General features: G+C 35.3%; 1 protein-coding gene, 1 long non-coding RNA gene and 1 pseudogene across 11 annotated transcripts in view; 2 read left to right on the top strand and 1 right to left on the bottom strand.

The window, feature by feature from the left end:
* ATRX (ATRX chromatin remodeler) overlaps positions 1-26,842 on the bottom strand; it is a 236,322-nt gene that overhangs the window by 24,441 nt on the left and 185,039 nt on the right. For all 10 annotated transcript variants that reach the window (XM_036439867.2, XM_036439869.2, XM_036439876.2 and 7 more), the window contains 2 exons: positions 15,575-15,752; positions 13,495-13,689 (listed from right to left, as the gene is read on the bottom strand). In XM_036439867.2, the coding sequence (XP_036295760.1) occupies positions 13,495-13,689; positions 15,575-15,752 (373 nt within the window). The remainder of the gene's footprint in view (positions 1-13,494; positions 13,690-15,574; positions 15,753-26,842) is intronic.
* Positions 1,720-26,435, top strand: LOC118719984. Its single transcript, XR_004988332.2, has 3 exons — positions 1,720-1,730; positions 11,931-11,945; positions 26,152-26,435. It is a non-coding gene; the product is annotated as an uncharacterized LOC118719984 (long non-coding RNA).
* LOC118719983 lies at positions 25,115-26,146 on the top strand (annotated as a pseudogene).

The following is a 26,842-nucleotide window of genomic DNA, read 5'->3' as shown; positions in this document are numbered from 1 at the left end:
CCCTTGTATGGGGCATGGAGGAGGCAGCCAATCTATGCTTATTTATAAATATTCCTCTTCCTTCTACTCTATCTAAAAATAAATAAAAATTTTAAAAAGATCATACACCATGACCAAGGGAAATTTATTCCAGGGATGCAAAGCTGGTACAATACAGGCAAGTCAATAAATGTGAAACATCACATAAAAAAACTGAAAGAAAAAAAGCACATGAACTTATCAATAGACGCAGAAAAGCATTTGACAAAGTGAAACACCCACTTCTGATAAAAACTCTCAGCTAAGTGTGAAGAGAAGGATCATACTCAACATAACAGGCATAAATAAAAAACCTACAGCCAAAATCATACTTAATGGGCAAAAATTAAAACCATTTCGCCTAAGAACAAGAACAAGACAGGGTTGTACTCCTTCACCACTTTTATTCAACTTAGTACTAGAAGACCTAGCCACAGCAATCAGAAAAGAAGAAATAAAAGGCATCCAAATTGGAAAGGAGGAGGAAGTAAAACTGTCACTATTCACAGATAACTTGATATTGTACATAGAATACCCTAAAAACTCCACCAGAAATAGATGCAAAAGATGGCTGCCTATAGGAAGGCAGACTGAAAGATAGTGTGTGTGAGAAAAGAAAGGGATAGTGTGTGGTCACAGAGGGAGCGTTTGTTGGTGAGTTCAGGGATGGCTATACACCAGGAGACTGTGGGAGATTGCTGGATGGGGATCCCCTAACCGGGCATCCCTCACTGCTTCTTGGGTTCCCTCCCAGAGTGACCGGCTCAGACACGGAGACCACACCACCTTGAAAGGGAAAGTGGATGTTATCGGAAGCCTGAAAAGTCTGAGGAATCTACAAGTACAGCACCCAAATGAACAGCTACAAAGCCAAGAACGCCACACTGGTCCCCAAGTGGTGCAAGCACTTGGATTCAGAGGAGCTCTACATACCACCATGGAAAGGAGAGAGAGAACTACATAACCAGACTACCAGAGAAGAGAGCTCATGGGGAGAAACAGCCCGCATATGAAAGAAAAGCAGGCATCACCAGAAAAGGAAGTAAACAAAATGGAGGCAAGCAACCTGCCACAGAAAGAATTCAGAGAAATGGTTATAAGGTGGATGAAAAGAATGGAAGAAAATTTTGACAAGTGTAAGAACCAAGAGGAAATGAAGAACTAAGAAGAAATTAAAAATGATATCACTGCTGTAAATAACTAAATAGAAAGCATCAAGTGAAGACCAGAAGGAGAGGACCGTATTAGTGAGCAAGAAGACAAGGTAGGAAAAATACCCAAGTGGAGCAGCTTCTAGAAAAAAGAAAATGAAAAAGCAGGAGGAGAGCCTAAGGGAATTTTGGGACAACACAAAAACAACATCCGCATAATAAGGGTTCCAGAAGGAGAGGAAACTGAGTAATGAATAGAAAACCTGTTTAAAGAAATAATGACAGAAATCTTCCGATATAAGGAAGAAAAAGCCTCTATCAGGGAAGATGCTTGATATGATTTCAATCCTCTTGAATTTGGAGAGACTTTGCCTGTGTCCCAATATGGGGTCTATCTTTGAAAATGCCCCATGTGAACTTGAGAAGAATGTATATTCTGTAGTTTTGGAGTATAATGTTCTGAAGGTATCGATTAAGTCCATCTGATCTAGTGAGTCATTTAGGATTAAAGTTTCTTTGCTAATTTTTTGTCTAGAGGATTTATCCAGTGATGTTAATGGGGTATTAAAGTTTCCTACTATGATTATGTTGCCGTTAATCTCTTCCCTGATATCTTCCAGAATTTGTTTTGTATTTGTGTGCTTACATTGGGCACATAAATATTTACTAGAGTTATATCCTCTTGTTTAATTGATCCCTTTAGAATTATGAAGTGGCCTTCCTTGTCTCCTGTTATGGTCTTCACTTTGAGGTCTATTTTGTCAGATATAAGTATTGCTACACACTCTTTTTTTTTTTTCTTCATTTCCATTTGCCTGATAGATATTTTTCAATCCCTTCACTGCCAGTCTGCGTGAGTCCCATGTTCTGAGGTAAGTCTCCTGTAGACAGCATATGTATGGGGCATGTTTCCTTATCCATTCACTCACCCAAAGTTTTTTGATTGGAGCATTTAATCCATTTATGTTATTATTGATGGGTACTTGTTTGTAGCCATTTCTGTACTTGATACCTGTTTTCCTTCCTCCCTTTCTATTTCTTCTTTTTACAGCATTCCCTTTAGCATTTCTTGCATCACTGGCTTGGTAGTGATAAACTCCCTTAGACTTTTTTGTCTGAGTTTTGCTAGAGTATTTTTAGCTCCAGACCTTTGCTTTACATCACTTTGTATACTTCATTCCATTCCCTTCTGGCTTGATGTGTTTCTGTTGAGAAATCATTTGATAATCTGATGGGGGATCCTTTGTAAGTAACACACATTCTCTCTCTTGCAGCCTTTAAGATTCTCTCTTTGTCGTTAACATTTGCCATTGTAATTATGACGTGTCTTGGTGTGGGTCTTTTGGGATTCATTTTGCTTGGGACTCTCTGTACTTGTGCAACTTTTTTCTTCCATGAAGTTTCCTGTCATTATTTCTTCAAATAGATTATCTAAACCTTGCTGCTCTTCTTGTCCTTTTGGCACACCTTTTATACATATGTTACTTCGTTTTGTGTTGTCCCAAAGCTCCCTTAGGCTCTCCTCTTGCTTTTTAATTTTTTTCTCCAGTTGCTGTTCAGATTGGACTTGTTTCTCTACCTTATCTTCTAACTCACTGATTTGGTTCTGTGCTTCTTCTAGTCTACTATTGAAACCTTCCATGACATTTTTTATTGTAGCCATATCACTTTTGATTTCTTCCTGATTTTTGCATAATTTGCTGCTTTTCTCATCCATCTGGTTTATGAACCGTATGACTATTACTCCAAATTCTTTCCCTGTCATGTTGTATGCCTCAGCTTTTTCTGGTTAAGGAAAAGAAAATTGGATTCCACCACATCTCCTATCTACCACCTCCAGGATTTCTGTGATGATCAAATGAGATGAGGCATGGGAAAATGCTTTACAAACATTTGATTACAGTGTATAGTGTTTCCATCTGCTATAAAGCAAGTCATGCTCCTGGGCTGAAGAAACTGCAAGGAGGGTAGTCGCTAGTCACTAGGGAGAGGAATCTGGGCATTGCTACATGATGTCATTACCTGGATGTAGGGAAGGACACTCAGTATATTAGTCTTTTATATATGTAGATAATACTATAAGTCCTAGGCACAGCAATGAAAGAAGAAGAAAAAAATAAAAGGCATCCAAATTGGTTCAGAAAAAATAAAACTGTGATTATTTGGAGTTGAGATGATACTGTATACAGAGAATACTAAAGATTCCACCAAAAAAAATAAACCAATTAATGAATTCAGTAAAGTATTAGGATACAAAAGTAAATATCCAGAAACCAGTTGCATTTTTATAGACCATTAACAAACTATCAGAAAGGGAAAACTAAGAAAACAATCTCATTTATAATTACATCAAAATATAAAATACCTAGAAATATATTTAACCAAGAATGTTAAAAGACCCGGACTTGGAAAATTATAAGACAATGACAAAAAAAAAAAAAAAAAAAAATGAAGAAGAAAGAAATAAGTGGAAGCATATACTGTGCTAATGGATTGATAGAATTAACATCATTAAAATATCCATACTACCCAAAGCAATCTATAGGTTCAACGCCACTACTATCAAGACATCAATGGCATATTTCACAGAATAAGAATATTCCACAAATTTATATGGAACCACAAAAGACCCCAAATAGCTATAACAGTCTTGAGAAAAAAGAATAAAGTTGGAGGAATCATGCTACCTGATATCAAACTATACTATAAGGCCATAGTAATCAAAACAGCATGGTAGTGTCATAGAAACAGACATATAGATCAATGGAACAGAACAGAGAGCCCCAAAGATAAATCCTCATCTTTATAGTAAATTAATATTTGACAAAGGAGGCAAAATCATACAATGGGATATAGTCTATTCAATAAATGGCGTTGCAAAAATTAGATGTGTTCAAAAATGAATCTAGACCACCTTCTTATACCATACACAAGAATGAACTCAAAATGGATTGAAGATTCTAATGTTTAATCCATTGAAAACATACGCAGTAAAACCTTGGACAGTTCTCATAGCAATACTTTTTCTGACATAATACCTCAGGCAAGGGAAACAAATGAAAAAAATAAACTAATGGGACTATATCCAAGTAAAAAGGTTTTAAACAGCAAAAGAAATCATCAATAAAATGAAAATAAAATTCACTGAACAGAACATATTTTCCAATGATACATCAAATATGGGATTAATATGCAAAAATTAGAAAAAATTTATAAAACTCAACACCAAAAAACAACAATCCAATTTAAAAATTAGCAATAGACAGTTCTCCAATCCTATCTAATATAGAAAATATGTTAATTGAACCTCACACCATTGCAAAGACAGCAGAGCCCACAGCCAATAAGGAGGGAATATGCTAATTGACTGCCATGCCTTCAGAGATGATGGTGCCCATAACCAATAAGGAAGGAATATGCTAATTGATTGCCGTAACCTCAAAGATGGCAGCCCACATAGCCATAAGATGGTAGTGCCCAGACCCCTCAGCCCCGCTGAGGCAGCAGGCACTGCAAGGCCCAGCTGCTCCGCGTGCTTTCCTCTGGAGTCCCCAAGTCCCCTCAGTCCCCCAGCTGCCCAGGGTTGGCCCCAGGCTCAGGCAAGCCGTGGATAGCGGCTGCCCAGCCTCCCAGGGCCTCCTGAGGCTCAGGTAACCAGGGCCGGCTGAGGCTTGCGCTGCCAGCAGTGGCAGCAGCAGAGGTGTGATGGGGCATCATTTTCCCCTGATTGTCGAGTTGCCTCCCACCCCTGAGGACTCCAGTAGATATATGAAATGATAGTCAATATTACTAATCGTCAGAGAAAATCAAATTAAAGCCATGAGATATTACTTTCAACCTGTCAGAATTACTATTCTCAATAAATCAACAAAAAAGCAGCGCTGGTGAGGGTGTGGAAAAAAAGGGAACCCTCATGCACTGTCGGTGGAAATGAAGATTGGTGTATCCACTATGGAAAACGGTACACAGTTTCCTCCAAAAATTAAAAATGAAATTGCCTTTTGACCCAGTATTACCAATTTGGGGAATATATGCTAAAAATCCTGAAACAGCAATCAAAAAGAATATATACACCCCTGCGTTCACTGCAGCATTGCTTACAAGAGCCAAGATCTAGAAACAGCCCAAGTTCCCATCAGTAGATGAGTGGATAAAAAAGGTGTGGTACAATTACACAATGAAATATTACTCAGCTATAAAAAGGGAATCTTTTTACAATAGCATGGGTGAACCTGGAGAGCTTTATGCTACGTGAAAATAGCCAGTCAGACAAAAGAAAAGTACCATAATATTTCACACATAGGTGGACTCTAATGAACAAAATAAACTAACAAACAAAACTGAAAGAGACTCATAGATGAGAACAGACTGACAGCTCTCAGAGGGGATGGAGGTTGCAGAGCTGGGTGAAAAAGTTAAAGAGATTAAGAAGAAGAAGAAGAAAAAATAACTCATAGACACAGATAATACTATGGTGATTGCCAGAGGGAAAGGGGGTGGTGAGAGATATAAAAGGGTATAGGAGAATATATGATGGAAGAACATTTGACCTGGTGTGGTGAACACACAATATACAGATGATATATTATAGAATTGTATATCTGAAACCTATATAATTTATTAACCAACACATTCATTAAAAAAGTTAAAAAAAAAAAAAAAAGAGAGAGAGATTTCCTGAAGTCTACCCCAAATCCTCCCTAATGAAAATTTGCATTCTATCCCCAACTCTCCCAACTCTGCCAAGTAGGAAGTCTCTTATATGATGGATGTTTCCTTTTGCAGTGATCTGTAGAAGTCTGCCAGGGTTAGGGAGTCTGATATTTTGGGGTATCACTGGCACCATGGTCTAGTCATATATTGTCAACAACTATTTCCCTAAAATATTTGTTGACTTTGGCTCCTTAAGTTTTTCTTTGTATTATAAGGTGATATAATCAAATAAGATATTTTCATTTTATTTTTTAGAGAAAGGGAGGGAAACATTGATTTGATGTTCCTTTTACTTTTGCATTCATTGGTTGATTCTTGTATGTGCACTGACCCAGAAGCATACGTGTAAATCTTTGAGTAAGGACCACACTCTAATCAACTGAGCTATGTGGCCAGGGCTAGAGCAGCACTTTAAATTAACAAGTCTTTATTTTGCAGTTTGTGGAGGGACATTAGAAGCACCCCTTCATTTTTTAAAAAATTACTACAGAGGTATCAACTGGCTATAAGGTAGACAATTCTTCTAAAATGATGTTATTATTTAAGGGAAAAATCCTTGAATATTAGAAAGGGCAAACTTTCACAAACAAATGCATAGTAACATCATTTGAAGTGATTATCAGTATGTGTTATTTGAACATTATATTCCTTCTTGATTATAATTTATTTCTAGAGGACTTCAAGCTTCAAACACCTGTCTCTTATGCAACCTAGCTGAAATTACTGCCTCTGGTCAGCCCCTAAATGACTTTTAATCTTCTACTAATCTGTGATGCTAAGCTTAATCTTCTCCTAAGGATCAGGACCTCATATGACTCCTGTGACATTTAAGTCTGAACTGAGTACAATAGCAATCTATAATAGAAGCATAATATGCAAATCGCCCAGTCAAACAGTGGAACAACTGTACAAACGACCTTCTGGATGACCTGCCAGATGAAGCCGGGACTATAAGGCTGTAAAGACCTACTCTTGCACAAATTTCATGCATTGGGCCCCTAGTATGAACAATAATTATGGAAACAAAATAGCATGTGCTAGGCAGTGTACTTTACATGGATTAGCTTCTTTCTGAGGTAGGTCCTACTATCTTCTTATCTTATTGAGGCAAATGAAGCTTGGAAAGCTTATGTGTCTTGCTAAAATTACACCCTAAAGATGGTGGTTGGTAGGTTACTTGGGAAAGGGACAGGACTTAAACCATTTGCTCATTTTACTTGGCATCAACCATCCCAGCAAACACTGAATAGGAAATCTTTTATAACTTATAAATAAATGGGAGAATTAAAACAATTTCTCTAGAGTTTATTATGATTTCTGTGATCTGTTCTTATTCAGATGATTATTTTTATGTCAGGGAATACAAATATATAAACTTGTTTTAAGATGCAGAGAAGTAGGAGGCAATGACACTGCATGGCTCCTTAGAGGTACATTTCAACAAAAATTGGGGTCATATGCCACCGTGTGGTTAATAAACTATAGGTTACTTGTCCTACAATTAAATGAGTCCTTTTGAACCTTTATTGTCAAAAGTAAATGTATGCAAATTCCTGAAATAGGTTGATTAGCTATTTTACATTTCACATCAAATTATTTTAATGAAGTAAATTTCTCTCTAATGTTAAGTGTGAATAAGGTAAAGCCTTATATTACCATCTGCTGGCTTATAAAACTGTACAATAATATCTCTGTTCACTAAACTATGCTTTGAGGTTTTAAAATTGAATAAAGGACTAAAGACAAAGAGAGAGAATTGTACACAACATCAGGGTGGAGGAAGAAAAACCTGAAACCTCACTTTGGGTACTTTAAATCTTCATTTGTTCTCCCTGTAATTACCAATACACAGCCCACATTTAAAAAGACACATGTAGTGTAGTGCTAGAAAAAGGAAGAGTAAAAAAATTTTATGCCAATTTTACTGACTTTCATTTTCTTAATAAAGGGTACAGAGCTTAGGCTATATTCCCACTTAAGCATATTATGAAATATGACCTTGACCAAAATGTTCTTCTCTGATATCTGTGTAATTCCTAAGTTTATTAACAGAAAAGATACCTGCCCTAACATAATTTATGTAAACATTACCAGATGCTAGATATTATCTTGATATCTTAATAACAGTTAAGAATTACTCAACAAATCTTTATCACTAGAAATCTGTGTTAAAACTATTCATAAGTTTACTAGTAAATCATGGTGTAGCTTAAAACAGCAGAGGAATATTATTACCCTGAACAACTAAAGATGTGCACAGACTACTGATAGACATGATTTGGTAGATCCTAATATCAGTATATTAAAAAAAAAATAGGATCACAAAAGCAGCAATACCAACAATAGCAAAAAAAAAAAAAAAAAAAAAAAAAAGAGAGGATTTAACAAAATATAATTCATGGGATGGGATGGTGAATAGAGCTAACATAGCTGATTCAGTATATACAACTGAGGACCCAAATTAAAGCTCCAGTTCCCTACCTTTCACACACCTGTGACAGATAAATCACTTCATTTCAATTTTATTGCTTGCAAAAGTAAGTCTAATTCTACCACCACTTTCAATGATCATTAAGAAACAATAAAAAGTCATTAAATATCACTGTAAAGGTGACTAGAATTTTGAAACAGGCTATATAAAACTGCTAACATTGTATCATTCACTATGAATGAAAGAAAAGGAGCAAAGAATAGCATTCTTGCCTTTAAATAGCTGCAAAAGTAAAAAGACAAGTTAACAAAGTGAGCCTGAGATATCAAATATAACTGAAAAGTGGAGAAGTAGAAGAAAGTAAACAAGAACAGAAATACAGGAAGAGGAGTTACATAATAATGACTTAAAGAGGAAGTGATTAGGCAGAAAGATATAACTGCATATGAAGTAAGTTTAAAATAAACACCTTTAGAACTATCATAGGAAAACAGGGGGGAAAAACAAAAAGGCATGCAATTTAATCATTTTTTTAAATACCAATTTGAGGGAGAAATGAAAATGTATCATTTTTAGCAGTCTTTCATCTTAAAAATTATATATAAAAAGGTGTTTGCAATTGTACCATAATAATAGGAACCAACTTTGAAATGTCTTTAAGAGCAGGCTGAAATACCAAGAAATTCCTCACTAAGAACATCAAAAACACCTATTTGTACCCATTTTCAGAGAGGACCAATTTTCAAATTCTTCTTAAAGGAAATACAAGTCAAATAGTGGTGGACAGAGTTATATAATATTCTAAATATAAATGTAGGAAACAAAGTCAATAATTTTTATTTAAATTAATTTTAGTGTTGACATTATTGCAGGAGTCTCCCCTACTTCCCCTTTTAGAGTACCTATCGATACATTGGGCCTGGTATTTCTCTTATCCCACTACTACCATCTTACTTCAAGACTGCATTACCCCTTTCCTCTGGATAATTTTAATAGCATACAAACAAGTATCTTAACATCCATTTTATTTAATCCAATCTATTCTGCACACTAACACAGAAAGTGACTTTTCTAAAATGAAAATTTGATGTTTGTCATGTGCTTAAAAATCATTAAATAGATCCCAAACATATAACACAATGTACAATCTCTTTAACTTCTATGGTCAGTCTTTGTTCTCCTCTCTTCTCACACCCACCATTACTCTACCACTACTTTTTTACACTCCATTATTTATGTTTAACTACTTGAGACTCCTAAAATTCACCATGCTATTTTATGCATTTTTTTCCTTTTCTGTTCTTGAAGGGCCTCACCTTGTACCCTCATAGCATTGCAAACAGCCACCCACTTCTATTTTCAACATCAGTCAATTCCCTATCCCAAACTTTTCCAAGAAAGAACCAAATATTCCTTCCTTGGTGCCTGTACTGATATCAATTATAGACTCCAAAATTTTTATTTTTATATTTATTTGCTTAGGATACACTCATTAGACTATAGGCTCCTTAGGACCAGGAACCTAGTCCTAATTATCAATTTATACTTAAAATATTGGCACATCACAGATACCTGAAAAGTTTTAAATCAATGAATGAAAAACTAAGCTTCATTATTTAAATTATTTATTGCTTACAGATTAAAAGCTAAAACCTATTATCAGTTATTAAGTTATATCAATTATTTTCTTGAAATTTCTGATTTACTCCATAATCATTACCCTATTGTATGTCCTCATCTTGCTTTTTACTGCCCGGCTAATTTTTCAAAAGCCTACATTCACATACAACAGCACCATTCATAAACTTATAATGAATACTATTTTAAATTCAAATACCTTCATTTACTTTCCATGGCTCTCATAAGCTGGCCCCACCTTACCCATTCAATTTCAACTCTTCATCTGGCCAATTTATTCATCATACCTATTTTATTATTAGTTATCATTGTTACTCTCTTACTATGCTTAGGTTAATAAATTAAACTTTATCAAAGGCATGGGTGTATAGGAAAAACATAGTATATATTGGATTCGGTACTATCTACTGGGGGGGAGCATAAGTGGGGCGAGAGAGAGAGAGAGAGAGAGAGAGAGAGAGAGAGAGAGAGAGAGAGAGAGAATATGAATGAGAATGGAACTGATGTGAAAGAGACACACTGGTTGCCTCCTGCACAGGCCCTAACCAGGCCAGGGGAATTAAACTCCCAACCAATCAATGATTCTCTCTCATCATTGATGTTTCTATCTCCCTCTCCCTTCCTCTCTAAAAACAATAAAAATATATTTTAAAAGCAGTAACAGCCTCTCTTTAAATTAAATCTTATGTTGCAACCCAATATATAAAAGAGATAAAAATGAGCGAATAAAACTGATTGAAAGAGCTAGCTATCTGGCCTTTCTGTACTCACTGAGCCACATGGTAGCTCCGGACCACCTCTGTAGATCTCCTGGGGGCACCGTGGAATATAATTTGAAAACTACTGGGTTAAATTCTAGCTCTAACATGTATTGGCCATATACCCTTGGGTAATCACAAACTTATCTAACTTTCAGTTTCTTCAGATACTAAATATGTATAAGAAAGACCTTTGTAAACTTTATAGTTTCCTATAAGTTGGAGGAATTTACAAGCTATGAGCGAAACTGGCTATATTATACAATCTTAACATTTATATCACACAATGATATTTTCTGTGAAATTATTCTATATTTTAAAATCCAGCTTTATTTAAAACAAAATGCATTCTACACGTCACTTAATTCCAAAAATCCCAGGTCCTCTGAATTATTTCTTGCATTTGGAATTAACTTTCTAATCTCCATTTAGGGGTAATAAAATATGATAAAGAGTGCATGCTTTCAAGTTAGGCAGATTTGGTTTGAAGGCTAGCTTCCCCACTAATTAAGTTTATAAACTTAGTTAAGTTACATAACCTCTCCAAGCCTTAATTTCCTCACCTCAAAAATGAAAATAACTCTATCAGTTTTGCAGTTCCTATTGGATTAAGGAAGGAAATTTGAACAAAAGAATAAGAAACCCAGTAAGAAATCCATAAGTTAACTATTATTTTCCTTTTGGAAAAACCTTTGGGAGAGTTGAAACACTTTGTGCTAATGTAGCATGTAATAATCCTTTTCCTTTTTATTCTTGAGCGAAGGTAACAGCACCAAAATCAAAATACAGTAAAGTCTATAAATGAAAAAGCATGACATATTTTATGACTCAGAATGCCAAGTTATAACACTGACGGTTTATTTCCAGACATCCTATAATAATTAAATAGCCGAAACCAGTTTGGCTCAGTGGTAGAGCATCGGTCTGCAGACTGAAAGGTCCCTGGTTCAATTCTGGTGAAGGGCATGTATAATACATTGGTTGCGGGCACATCCCCAGAAGGGGGCATGCAAGAGGCAGCTGGTCAATGTTTCTCTCTCATCGATGTTTCTAGCTCTCCATCTCTCTCCCTTCCTCCTCTCTGTAAAAATATCAATAAAATATATTTAAAATAATAATAATAATTAAATAGCATTTCTTTCCCTGCAGATTTTTAAAATCTTCTTTAAAGCATAGACAACATGTCACTTCTCAACCTTTTAGCTAAACTCAAGTGTAAAGCATACACAATGTCTTGTTCTTATTAGTGTACCCTCACAGTACACCTCCAAAGTCAGCAAATAATCAACAAATATTTATCAAATTAAACAGATTTCATATAATCAGAAATTTACCATTTAGCAAATAAGTTCAAGTCAATCACCTCTTTTCAAATTGGAATGTTTGCTTCCTATCATAAAAGTTGAAGTTTAAAGTAAAGTAAAATTTTAGGAGATATGCTAGTTCAGTGATCAGCAAACTCATTAGCCAACAGAGCCAAATATCAACAGTACAACAATTGAAATTTCTTTTGAGAGCCAAATTTTTTAAACTTAAACTTCTTCTGACGCCACTTCTTCAAAATAGACTCGCCCAGGCTGTGGTATTTTGTGGAGGAGCCACATTCAAGGGGCCAAAGAGCCGCATGTGGCTCGTGAGCCGCAGTTTGCCAACCATGGTGCTAGTTGAATATATGATCTTTCTCAAATTGAAAACAGATTTCACTATCCTTAAAATTATAAACATAAACATATGTGCAATTAAGTAACTGATAGGAAAGGTGTTGGAGATACAAGAGTTAAACAAAACAAGGCAAATAAACACTATGCAGTTGTTTTTAAAAGGTAGAGGTAGCCCTAACCAGTTTGGCTCAGTGGATAGAGCATCAGTCTGCAGACTAAAGGGCCCCAGGTTTGATTTCAATCAAGGACATGTATCTTTGTTGCAGGCTCGGTCCCCAGCCCTGGTTGAGTCATGTGCAGGAGGCTTTTAAACCAAAGGCTTTTAAACCAATGTGCTTTTAAACCAATCAATGTGTCTCTCAGACTGAAGTTTCTCTCTCTCTTTCATTCCCCGTCCCTTCCAATATCCCTAAAAATCAATGGAAAAATATCCTCAGGTAAGGATTAACAACAACAACAACAAAAGGTATAGGTATTCTGTATTAACTAGAGGCCCAGTGCACAAAATTTGTACACTGATAGCATCCCTAGTGGCTGCCAGCTGGTTAAATCCCCAGCCCCAGTTGGGGTGCATGCAGGAGGCAACCAATGGCTGTGTCTCTCCCACATCGATGTGCTGTTGTTTTTTTCTCTCTTCCCTTCTCCCCTCCCTTCCACTCTGAAAACCAATGGAAAAAATATCCTTGGGTGAGGATTTAAAAAAAATAATTGGAGAAAATACAATATACAGATGAAGAATTGAATACATGGAACCTGTATAATTTTATTAACCTATAAATTCAATTAAAATATATATTTTTTAATTGCCCAGCTGGTGTGTTTCTTTGTTTGAGCATCAACCTATGAACCAGGAAGTTGTGGTTACATTCCCGGTTGCCAGCTCAATCCCCAGTGGGGGGCAAGCAGGAGGCAGCTGATCAATGATTCTGTCTCATTGTTGATGTTTCTATCTCTCTTTCCTTCTCCCTTCCTCTCTAAAGTCAATAAAAAATACATTTGAAAAATAAACACAATTTTACACTGTTTGAAAAATTCTGATATATAGCCGTAGTCAGATTTATAGTAGTAAAATTTCCTTAGTCCATGATGAAATTTTTTTGAGCTACTAATTTAAAGATGCTTACCTTTGGCAGCATGGGAGTATCCCTTTTCTTCTTTTTTTCTGAATTAGGGTCATCTAATAAGTCTGGCTCAAAAGTATAAAGTTCAGTAAGCTCATTCATGGTAAAATGACGTTCGACCTGCTGCTGATCAACAACTCTAAAGGACAATGACTGCTTAGTTACTTGCCGATCATAAATCTTATCTTCCATGGTTCCCTTTGTAAAAAGAAGGAACATTATATAAATAAGTAAATTATGTAAACACAAAACTTAATCAAGTGGAAATATAGTTATTGGTTAATATGAAATGGCAAAACATCATAGCAATATCTGCCATAAAGCAAATTTTATTAGCAGTGCTACTTAATTCATGAGACATTTCATTTGCTGAATATAGTTTATCTTGACAAAAATCATTCTCTATTATCTTATTAATATGATTCATATGTTGCTTTATATATTTCTGAAATTGGCAGAAGTAGGAAAGCAGTTAGGTACCAAGGTAAACAGAAATAAATCAGTACATAAAATAAGAATTTAGGGGTATTGAAGTAAGATTGCAAGAGGGCAGCTTAATAACTTTTCAATGGATTATATTAAGCTCTCAGTAATCACTATAAAATTACTTTATATCAAGTCTTACTTTCTATAATTTCAGGACAGAAAATGCAGCTAAAATGTCATATCTATTACATATTTAGCATTCTAAACTAGAACAAAAAGGAGTTCTTAATATAAATAATAGGAAGGAGTTTATAATGTAATTTACCAGTTATGCCGTGTACTAAAGAAGATCATCAAATGAGCAAGGACTTACCAATAAAAACCAGTTTCAGGTTGAGAAACCCAGAGTTCTAGGCATGTAGAAAGGGTAGCATATGCTCCAAAAGCTATTATCATAAGTTAACTTTGTATTTTTACTTTGTATTGAGGAATCTACATTCCTCAAATTAGGAGACTCTGGTGGCCACTAAAAACAATGATCATTTGACCTTTGTTTCTTTAAGCAATTTAGATTTAGTTATTGGTTTTTCTATGTATGTTAAGTAAAAGAACTATAAATGAATGGGGAGGGGGGGCGGGTAAGATATGTACCCAGATAATAATTTAATGGAAAAAAAAAAAAAAAAAGATTAACTTTCCTGAACTAGCCAGAAAACGCTATGGGGAGAGAGGTAGAGAGCAACTGGATGAAAGAAGGTAAAGGGATTAGCCAAAGAACATATACCGTGTTTTCCCGAAAATAAGACATCCTCCAAAAATAAGACCTACTTACAGGTTTCCTTGTGAGTGAAATATAAGGCATCCCCCCAAATATAAGTCCCTCCCCCTCCCACTAGGCTGAACATGAGAGATTTTGGTCCACTGATTCTGAAAGAAATGGAGTCACAAGAAATTCACCAGGAAATTCAGGAATTGATTGTTATGATGATGTTCCAGAAGATGATGACATGATTGTCATTGAATGAATGAGTAAATTCTTGACACTGTAGGATTCACAGTTTGTCTGATTTGTGTTGACAACTACCGTACTACTGTACCGTATACAGGTAATAAATTTCCTTTGTCTTCATTTAACAATAAATGTGTACCGTATTCTTCTTCATGGAAAAATAAGACATCCCCTGAAAATAAGACCTAGCGCATCTTTGGGAGCAAAAATTAATATAAGACACTGTTTTATTTTCGGGGAAACAGGGTATGTACAGCCCAAGGACACAACAGTGGTGAAGCTCCCCCTTCCCTGGCAGGTGAGTGGGGGAGAGATAAAGCCTGGGAGGTGGGTAAAGGGGAAAAAAAAGGAGGGGTGGGGGAGATAAGGGATATCTGTAATTATGTTAAAAAATTTTTAAAGCTAAATATGTTTACCCATGCAAATCCATCTCAGTCTGAGAAAGTTGACATTATAGATGTCAAGATATGAAAGAACAACAAACAGAAAAATGTGATATTCCAAAACTGACTGCTGCTGCTTTATATATAGGAATGATGTTTTCAACTCTGTTTGTCTCTCTAATACATATATATTCTTCATTCCAAAAATAAAAATATTGTTTCACCCAACAATACAATAAAAAAAGAATATAAATTATAAACTTACCTGAGCTAAGAACCTATATACATATACAGGTTTAGTTTGTCCAAAGCGATAAACTCTGAATATACTCTGGATATCATATGATGGATTCCAAGAAGCATCAAATATAATCACTCGATTAGCAGCTACCAAGTTAATGCCAAGAGATCCTGCTTTGGTGGAAATAATAAATAATCGTCCCCTGAAAATGAAAATATAGAATGAATTCTCTAGTAATCCGTGTTTCACAGATATTTTAATTATGCTATGACTTTTTAATCCTAAGGCAGTTTTCTGAACAATCAAGAGTTCAGAGAATTCATTTCTCACTTACTGAATAAAACAAGACATGGCTAAAGAATCAGATTTAAAGTGTTATATGCCCAGGAAGAATCTTAATGCTGAAAAATGAAAGTCTGAATTAGGAATAAAAGTAAATATGGAAATCACATATTAATAATGTATTCAATGTATTTACAGATTTCTGAGTGAATGTAGAAAATTTAAGTATAACTCAACAGTCCATATTATGTTAGTACTCTTATTAGCATTAAGTACATTTAAATGAAGTAAACTGTCCCATGAACTGAGTGTAGTAGGGGTATCTGATATGCAATTACAATGCAGCATAATGAAGGTATGGAGAGAAATCAGATAGACGCAAGATACTGAGGAAGCTAAAATAGGACCAAGAAGACAGAGAACCTCAAGAAGAATGGGTTCAAGGAAAAAATAAACTGATAGATAACCTGATGTATCAGAACACAAGAATTTATATTTCTGTAGAAGAATTTGGGAATGAGTGATAGATTCATAGAAACTGAGGAAGTGGATAAAATAAACATAAAAAAAGAAATTGAGTAAGTAGTAAAAATAAACTATTCAACAAAAATAAACAGGTATACAAAAAAGGAAAAGTAATCACAATATTTCAAATAGCTTCAATGTGAATATTTAAATACTCACAATAAAGGAAACACTTCAAATTAATTAAGATAAATACTATTAAAAATATATACTAAGGAAATAAATGAGAAAAAAATGTGTGTGTGTGTGTGTGTGTGTGTGTGTGTGTGTGCGCGTGCGCGCGCATGCACGCATGCGGGTAAATTCCCACATGAGATTGTAGAAAGGACATATGTAAGTAAATACCAGAAGAATTGCCAAAAGTTGATATTGGTTACCTGCAAGGAATAGAAATCATGGGTAGAAAGGGGTTGCTTAAGGATCTATGAGCATTCCTTCAAATTTATTGGTAAATATCATGCTTGGTAGCTGCATAATATTCTATTGAATGACTATATAATTTGTTTACTGTTGGCAATTTAGAATAAGAAAACCCCTGAAATATAATAAACGTTCAATCATCTCCATAAAATACCTTTATACACCAAGTCTTATAAGATCATAAGGTCGAAAACAAAAAATATATATAATAGAGGACTAAATTATATTCTGGTTCTTCAATAGTTTAAATTTCCATTAAAAATTTGCAAATTATAGTATGTGATAAAAACAGGATATAGAACCTTACATATAACAGAAACTCCATTAAAAAAAAAAACAACATATAGCCTGACCAGCATGGCTCAGTGGTTGAGCATTGACCTATACACCAAGATGGTTTAATTCCCGGTCAGGACACATGCCCAGGTATCAGGCTCTATCTCCAGTAGGGGCCATGTAGGAGGCATCCAATCAATAATTCTCTCTCATCATTGATGTTTCTATCTCTCTCTCCCTCTCTATTCCTCTCTAAAACCAATAAAATATATATATAAATATAAAATATACATACAATATTAACAGTGGTTATCCTGGTCACTAGGATTACAATAATTATTTTCTTTATACTGCTGTAATAATACATAATCATTACAGAAAACAAACTTTGATTTCTTTAATTAATAGACATATATAAGGTTTAAGGGCAAATGCTGCCCCCAAATTACTCCACTTATTTATATCTATTCCACACCAGCAAAAGGATCAAGCACATAGAAAAGTATAAACTATGTAGGTTAAACACACACACACACACACACACACGCACGCACGCACGCACGCACGCACACACACCACAGGAAACTTTGTAGAAAACTTCAACTTCAAAGCTCTTTGGTAGGAATCCACTAATATAGAGTTGCATGAGTTTAATAAGCATGGTTATCACACTGTTATGCAACCCAAATACTAAGCTAGAATGGGAATACAAAAGATGAAAAAATATCTGGTCAGTGCACTATAGAAGACCACCAACTACAAGACACCAGACATATAAAGAATTGTAACATAGTCTAATTTACATCAATAGATGTATTTATTTATAAGGTATACATGTGATCAATGACATATTTTATTTTAAAAGCATACAAGTGGGATTACAGTTTATTCCCATTAACAAAAATTAATTCAAAATAGATCAAAGACCTAAATATAAGACCTTAAACAATAAGTTACATAGAAGAAAGCATAGTTACCAAATTTATGGACCTTGGTCATACAGAACATTTTATGAACTTGACCCCAAAGGCAAGGGAAGTAAAGGCAAAAATAAATGAATGGGACAATATCAAACTAAAAGGCTGCTGCACAGCCACAGAAACAGACAATAGAACAAGGAGGCAGCCAACCAGATAGGAGATGATATTTACAAACAGTAGCTCTGGTAAAGGTTTAATTTCCAAAATACCTAAAGAATTCATAAAACTCGATACCAAACAAATAACCCAATCAAAAAGTGGGCAGAGGACCTGAAAATACACCTCTCCCAAGAAGACATATGAACAGCCAACAATATATGAGATGTTCAACCTCACTGACAATTAGGAAATTGCAAATCCAAACTACAATGAGATACCACCTCACACCTGCTAGAGTGGCCATTATCAACAATATAAGCAATAACAAGTGTTAGGTTGTAGAAAAAAGGAAACCCTCATTCACTGCCATGGGAATATAGACTGATGTAACCACTATGGAAAGCAGTCTGGTGATTTCCCAAAAAATTGAAAATAGAGCTACCATATGACTCAATAATTCCTCTCCTGGGTATATACCCAAAAACCTCATGTATTCACAAAGATATCTGCACCCCTATGTTCACTGCAGCATTATTCATGGTGGTCAAGACATAGAAATAACCAGTGTCCTGTGACAGGACTGGAAAAAGATGTAGAACATGTACACAATGGAATACTATCCGCCATAAGACAGGATGAAATAGACCATGTACAGCAACTTGGATGGACCTTAAGAACATTTTGCTAAGTGAAATAAGTCAGTCAGAATAAGAACCACATGATTTCACTCATATGTGGGATTAAAACTGAAACTTGTGAACACAAACAGCAGTGTGGTGGTTGCCAGAGGGAAAGAGGTGGGGGAAGAGGGGTCCTAATATATGGAGAAGATTTTACTTTGGGTGGTGGGCATATGGCGCAATATACAGATCTTGTAACAGAGAAACCCACACATGAAACCTGTCTATTCATGTTGACCAATGTCGTCCCAATAAGTGTAATTTTTAAACAAGTAAAAGTATACAAGTGGGAAGCAAAATTGCTTAATTTTGTCTCCAAAAGGAAAAAAAATAAAAGAACCAGAGACAGGTGACTGAACTGTTAGTAAGAATTATTTTACAACTATTTAACCTTTGATATTATTCAGGCTGGAATATGTAAGTCTACACTGAGACAAATTAACCAGGATATTTTTAGATTTAAATACTAAACATCAGCATTAAAGTATACACGAAAATAAGTATACACTAAAAAGAAAAACAATGAAAATATGAACCATTGTTTGAATAGTGCTGCTTTATAGGTCTATTGGTAAAAACATGCATTTTGTTAGGCATATACTTAAAGTAGAATTGTTGGATCATAGGGTATGTGTATGGTTCTGTCAAAGATGAATAAAAAGTTCAAACTGGTTATTCCAATTTACATTCCCACCAGCACTGTATGAGAGTTCCAGGTGTTCCACATCTGTGACAAAGGTATTGTTTTTTATTATAACCTTTAGAAAATAGTTTAAGGGTCACACAAATGTGCAGCATGAATACAGAGAGTTCCTGAGTACCCTTCAAACTGCTTTCCCCTTTGGTAATAACTTACATAACTATAGTACACTGTGACAACCAGGAAATTGACATTGGTATAATGCTATGAACTCAGACACAGAGCTGATTTAACTTTCACAAGTTTTTACTTGATTTTTATTTATTTTATTTTTTTAAATATATTTTATTGATTTTTTTTTTTACAGAGAGGAAGGGAGAGAGATAGAGAGTTAGAAACATCAATGAGAGGGTCATGGATCAGCTGCCTCCTGCACACCCCCTACTGGGGATATGCCCGCAACCAAGGTACATGCCCTTGACCAGAATTGAACCCGGGACCCTTCAGTCCGCAGACTGACGCTCTATCTGCTGAGCCAAATTGGTTTCGGCTTTACTTGATTTTTAATTTTTAAATTATTTTGTTGATTTAAGGATAGTCAGAAACATGGATGAGAGAGAAACATCGACCAGCTACCTCCTGCACACACCCCACTGGGGATGTGCCTGCAACCAAGGTCCATGCCCTTGACTGGAATGGAACCTAGGATCTTTCAGTCCAGAGGTCAACGTTCTGTCCACTAAGCCAAACTGGTTAGGACTTCACAAGTTTTTATATGTACTTTTTTGTTTGGTTAAAGTTCTGAGAAACTTTACCAGGTATGTAGAACCAAGTAACCATGACCGCAAGCAGGATACACAATTGTTCTATCACCACACACACATACACACTCACACAAAACCTCCTTTGTGTTACCCTTAGTATATACAACCTACTCTTAACCCTAATACCTGGCAACCCCATGTATGTTCTCTATAATATAATTTTGTTACATCAAGGCCACATGTATGTAATCATACAGTATGTAATCTCTGAAGACTGGCATTTTTCTTTCAGCATAAAGCCCATCAGACCCATCTAAACTGTTGACTGGATCAATATCAATAGTTCATTCCTTTTAAATTGATGAGCAGTATTCCTTTATACAGATATGCTACCATTTATTTCTCTATTCACATATTAAAGGTTATCTGGTTTGTTTCCAATTTTTGGAAATCACAAACAAAGATGCTAAGAACACCTGTGATTGGTTTCTATGTGAAATAAGTTTTAAATTCTCTGGCATAAATATTGAAGAGTGTGTTTGCAGGGTTGCATGATAAACAAATATTTGTTTTTTTAAAACTATTAAGTTGTTTTACAGGAGAGTGGTTGTGCCATTTCACATTCTCACCAGCACTGAAAAAGATACACATTTTCTCTGCATCCTTGCCAGCATTTGGTATTGTCACTATTTTATATTTCAATTATTCAAAAAGATATAAAGCAGTATCTCCTTGTGGGTAATTTCTATTTCCCTATTGCCTAGTGATGTTGAATATTTTTTCATGTGGTTATTTGCCATGCATAGATCCTCTTCAGTGAATTGTCTTTGGACCTTTCAAACTGAACAATGATATTTTTTACTGCTACATTTAGAGAATTTTCATGAGTCCTTTGTTAGATAAGCTACTTGCAAATATTTTCTCCAAGGATGTGGTTTGTCTTTTCCTCTTCTTGCATAGTATCTCACAGATAAGCTTATAATTTTGACTGTCCCAATTATTGGTTTATTCTTTAATGTCTTACAAGCCTTTGGTTCCATGATTAAAAACACTTTGCCTAACCTTACTTCTTGATGTTTTCTTTAATATTTTCTTAACAAATATAATGTTTTACATTTTCATTTATGATCCATTTTCACTTCATTTTAAAATATGGAAAGGCTTAGGGTCATGGTTCATTTTCAGCCTATTAATAACCAATTGTTTCAATAGCATTTATTTTTATTTTTCAATTACAATTGACATTAAATATTATTTTATATTAGTTTTAGACATACAGCATAGTGATTAGGCAATTATATAATTTTTGAAGTGACCCTCCTAATAATACTAGTACTTACTTGACATCATATACAGTATTATAATATTATTGACTATATTCCCTATGGTATAATTTACATACCCATGAGTAATTGTAATACCAATTTGCACTTCTTAATCCCTTCCTCTTTTTCACCCAGCCTCTCAATCCTCCCTCCATCTGGCAACCTTAAATTGGCTTTCTTTAAAAAACAAACAAACAAACAAACAAAAAACAATTTTTGTTGATTTCAGAGAAGAATGGAGAGGGAGAGAGATAGAGAATCATTGATCGGCTGCCTCCTGAACGACTCCTACTTGGGATGTAGCCTGAAACCCCAACATGTGTCCTGACCAGGAATCAAATCATGACCTCCTGGTTCATAGGTCGACACTCAATCACTGTGCCTTGCCAGCCAAGCTTAAATTGGTTTTCTGCATCTATGAGTCTGTTTGTTTTATATATTTCTTTCTTTTGTTCTTTAGATTCTACACATAAGTAAAATCATATGATATTTGTCTCTTTCTGACTTATTTCACTTAGCATAATACTCGCTAGGGCTATCTATGTAGCAAATAGTAAAATGTCATTGTTTTTTCTTTATGCCTGAATAATATTCCATTGTATATATGTACTACTTCTTTATTCAGTCATCTATTGATGGGCACTTGGTTTGCTTTCATATCTTGGCTATTGTAAATAACATAGCAATGATCATAGAGGTGCATATGGTTTTATGAATTAGTATTTTTAATTTATTTGGAAATATACAAAAAAGTAAAATAGCTAGATTGTAAGATACTTTTATTTTTAATATTTTGAGGAGCCACCATACTATTCCCCATAGTGGCTGCACCAATCTGCACTGCCACCAATAGTGCACAAGGATTCCCTTTTCTCCACATCCTTGTCAGCACTTGTTTATTGATTTAATGATGATAGCCATTTGACAGATGTGAGGTGATATCTCATTATGCTTTCATTTGGCATTTCTCTGATGATTAGTGATGCTGAGCGTTTTTTCATATGTCTATTGGCAATCTGTATGACCTTTTTAGAGAGATGTCTATTTAGGTACTCTGCCCATTTTTTAATTGGATTGCTTATTTTTTTATTTTGAGTTGGATGAGTTCTCTATATATTTTGAATATTAACCCCTTATTAATTATAACATTGGAAAATATATTCTCCAATTCAGTAGGCTGGCATTTTGTTTTGATGATGGTTTCCATAGCTGTCTAAAACTTTTTAGTCCCATTTTTCTTTTGTTTCCCTTACCCAAGGAAATACATCAGAAAAAATATATTGCTGAGAGAAATGTAAGAAATTTTACTGCCTATTTTTCCTTCTAGAAGTTTAATAGATTTGGATCTTACATTTAAGTCTTGAATCCATTTTGAGTTTGTTTTTGTATATGGTTCAAGATAGCGGTCTAGTTTCATTATTTTAAGTATTTTTTCCAATTTTCCCAACACTATTGAATAGAGAACCTTTGCCTCATTGTATGTTCTCACTTCCTCTGTCATATATAAATCAACCACACAGGCATGGGTTTATTTTTGGGCTCTCAATTCTGTTCCATTGAACTATGTGTGTTTTATGCCAGTGTTGTGCAATTTTGATTACTATAGCCTTATAGTAGAGTTTGATAAGAATCATACCTCCAACTTTGTTCTTATTTCTCAAAATTGTCGTGGCAATTCAGGGTCTTTTGTGGTTCCACAGGTTAGGATTATTTGTTCTACTTCTATGAAAAAATGACACTGTTATTTTTAGAGGGATTTCCTTGAAATCTATAGACTGCTTTGGGTAGTATGGATATTTTAACAGTGTTAACTCTTCCTATCTATGAGCAGGATACATGACTCCATTTCTTTATATCTTCTTCAATTTCCTGCTTTACTGTGTTATATTATTCCAAGTAATGATTTTTAACCTTTTTGGTTAAATTTATCTCTAGGTATTTTTTATGCAGATGTAAATTGATCTGTTTTCTTAGTTTTTTATTCTTATAGTTCATTATTGGTGTATAAAAATACAATGGATTTCTGAATATTAATTTTGTATCCTATTTTATTGAATTCAATTATCGTTTCTAATAGTTTTTGGTGAAATTTCTAGGGTTCTTTATACACAGTATCTTGTGATCTGCAATAAGGACAGTTTTACTTATTTCTTTCCAATTTGGATGTAGTTTTTTATTCTTGTTGTATGATTATTGTAGCTAGGACTTCAAATATATTGTTGAATGAAAATGGCAAAAGTAGAAAACCCAGTCATGTTCCTGATATTAAGGAAAATGCTTTTAGCTTTTCCCCATTTAGTATACTGCTATTTGTGGTTATGTCATATATGGCATTTATACTGTTGAGGTATGTTCCTCCCTATCCTCACTTTGCTGACAGTTTTTATCATAAATAAGGTGATGGATTTTGTCAAATGCTTTTTCTGCATCTATTTATAAGATTATATGATTTTTGTTGTTCATTCTGTTTCTGTGGAGTGTCAACATTAATTGATTTGCAGAATACATTTTGTATTCCAGGGATAAATCCCACTTGATCATGTTTGCATGATCTTTTTAAAGTACTAACGAATTTAGTTTGCTAATATTTTGTTGAGAATCTTAGAATCTACTAGGTGTACTGATTAATAATGTCAGATTTTGTAATCAAAGAAAACATGATAATTTCAAGAGAAACATCAAAAGTGCTTTATTTAAAGTAATGTCCATTGCTAGCTACACATTTCCCCATTTTTCAGGTAATTTGTGGATACCATCAATAATTATCCGAGAGATGCAAATCAAAACGACAATGCGGTACCATCTCACACCTGCCAGAATAGCTATCATCAACAAATCAACAAACGGCAAGTGTTGGCGAGGATACAGAGAAAAAGGAACCCTCGTGCACTGCTGGTGGGAATGCAGACTGGTGCAGCCACTGTGGAGAACAGTATGGAGCTTCCTCAAAAAACTGAAAATGGAACTCTCATTTGACCCAGTGATTCCACTTCCAGGAATATAAACCCAGAAACTAGTAACAACAATCAGAAAGGATATATGCACCCCTATGTTCATAGTGGCACAATTCACCATAGCTAAGATTTGGATACACCTTAGGTGCCCGTCTGCTAGCAGATGACTGGATCAGAAAACTATGGTACATCTACACAATGAAATACTAACCTGCCATAAAAAAGAAGGAATTGTTACCATTTGCAGAAACCTGGATGGAATTGGAGAACATTATGCTAAGTGAAATAAGCCAGTCAATGAAAGAAAAATACCACAGGATCTCACACATTTATGGATAATAAAGAACATTATAAACTGATGAAGAAGAAGATAAATACAGAGATAGTAAAGCAACAAGCAGACTGTCAAATTACAGCGGGAAGGTTAGGGAGAGATGGGGGAGATAAGAGATCAACCAAAGGACTTGTATGCATGCATATAAGCATAACCATTGGACACAAAACTCTGGGGGATGAAGGCATGTGTGGGAGTTGGGTGGGGGGCAGCAATGGTAAGATATGTACACATATAATACTTTGATTTAAAAAATGAAAAAGGCTTTCTGCTGGTGAACGCCGCGGAGTGAGCATTGTTGGAATCCCCCCTGTTGCAGGCATCATGTCTAAGTTTGAGTCTCCCAAAGAGCCGGAGCAGCTGAGGAAGCTCTTTATCAGAGGTATGAGCTTTGAAACAACAGATGAGAGTCTGAGGAGCCATTTTGAGCAATGGGGACGCCCATGGACTGTGTGGTGATGACAGATCCAAACACCAAGCGTTCCAGAGGCTTTGGGTTTGTCACCTATGCCACTGTGGAGGAGGTGGATGCAGCCATGAACGCAAGGCCACACAGGTGGACGGGAGAGTTGTGGAACCAAAGAGTGCTGTCTCAAGAGAAGATTCTAAAGACCTGGTGCCCACTTAACTGAAAAAGATTTTTGTCGGTGGTATTAAAGAAGACCCTGAAGACCATCACCTCAGAGATTATTTTGAACAGTATGGGAAAATAGAAGTGATTGAAGTCATGACTGACCGAGGCAGTGGCAAAAAGAGGGACTTTGCTTTTGTAACCTTTGATGACCATGACTCTGTGGACAAGATTGTCATTCAGAAATACCGTGCTGTGAGTGGCCACTACTGTGAAATAAGGAAAGCCCTATATAAGCAAGAGATGGCTAGTGCTTCGTCCAGCCAAAGAGGTTGGAGTGGTTCTGGAAACTTCGGAGGTGGTGGTGAAGGTGGTTTTGGTGGAAATGACAACTTTGGTCACAGAGGAAACTTCAGTGGTTGAGGTGCCTTTGGTGGCAGCCGTGGTGCCTTTGGTGGCAGCCGTGGTGGTGGTGGATATGGTGGCAGTGGGGATGATTATAACGGATTTGGTAATGATAGAAGCAATTTTGGAGGTGGTGGAAGCTACAATGATTTTGGCAATTACAACAATCAATCTTCAAATTTTGGGCCTATGAAAGGAGGAAACTTTGGAGGCAGAAGCTCTGGCCCTTATGGTGGTGGAGGGCAATACTTTGCCAAACCACGAAACCAAGGTGGCTATGGGGGTTCCAGCAGCAGCAGTAGCTATGGCAGTGGCAGAAGGTTTTAATTACTGCCAGGAAACAAAGCTTAGCAGGGAAGGAGAGCCAGAGAAGTGACAGGGAAGCTACAGGTTACAACAGATTTGTGAACTCAGCCAAGCACAGTGGTGGCAGGGCCTAGCTGCTACAAAGAAGACATGTGTTAGACAATACGCATGTGAATGGGCAAAAAAAACTTGAGGACTGTACTTGTGACTAATTGTGTAACAGGTTATTTTAGTTTCTGTTCTGTGGAAAGTGTAAAGCATTCCAACCAAGGGTTTTAATGTAGATTTTTTTTTTTTTTGCATCCATGCTGTTGATTGCTAAATGTAATAGTCTGATTATGACGCTGAATAAATGTGTCTTTAAAAAAAATGTAAATAAATAAAATTTAGCCAACCAAAAAAAAATTACTTCTTTACACAAATAATTTTTAAAAATATGGTCAACAAAATATGTGTATTTACATGCTTTAAAGGTATTTAAACATATGCTTTAAAATTTTACTGTACTCAAGCCATCCCCTCTGTAAGCTCTCCCAGACTATGCATTTTAAATACCTTCACAACTATAATTTCTCTAGCCTTACCCCTAGGAATAGTTTAGTACTCTGCTAGAAACAACATAAGTTTTACATACACAATATAATATCTTTCATACTTTAACACATTTATGAAGACATCCCCAGCCACCTTGTCATTAAACTAACTCCATTTCTTCGTCTTTTTCTTAAAGG

This window comes from Pipistrellus kuhlii, unplaced genomic scaffold, assembly GCF_014108245.1.
Source record: "Pipistrellus kuhlii isolate mPipKuh1 unplaced genomic scaffold, mPipKuh1.p scaffold_m20_p_16, whole genome shotgun sequence".
NCBI classification, from domain to species: Eukaryota; Metazoa; Chordata; class Mammalia; order Chiroptera; family Vespertilionidae; genus Pipistrellus; species Pipistrellus kuhlii.
The sequence above is the reverse complement of the archived record's forward strand: the minus strand, read 5'-3'. Positions and strand labels throughout refer to the sequence as shown.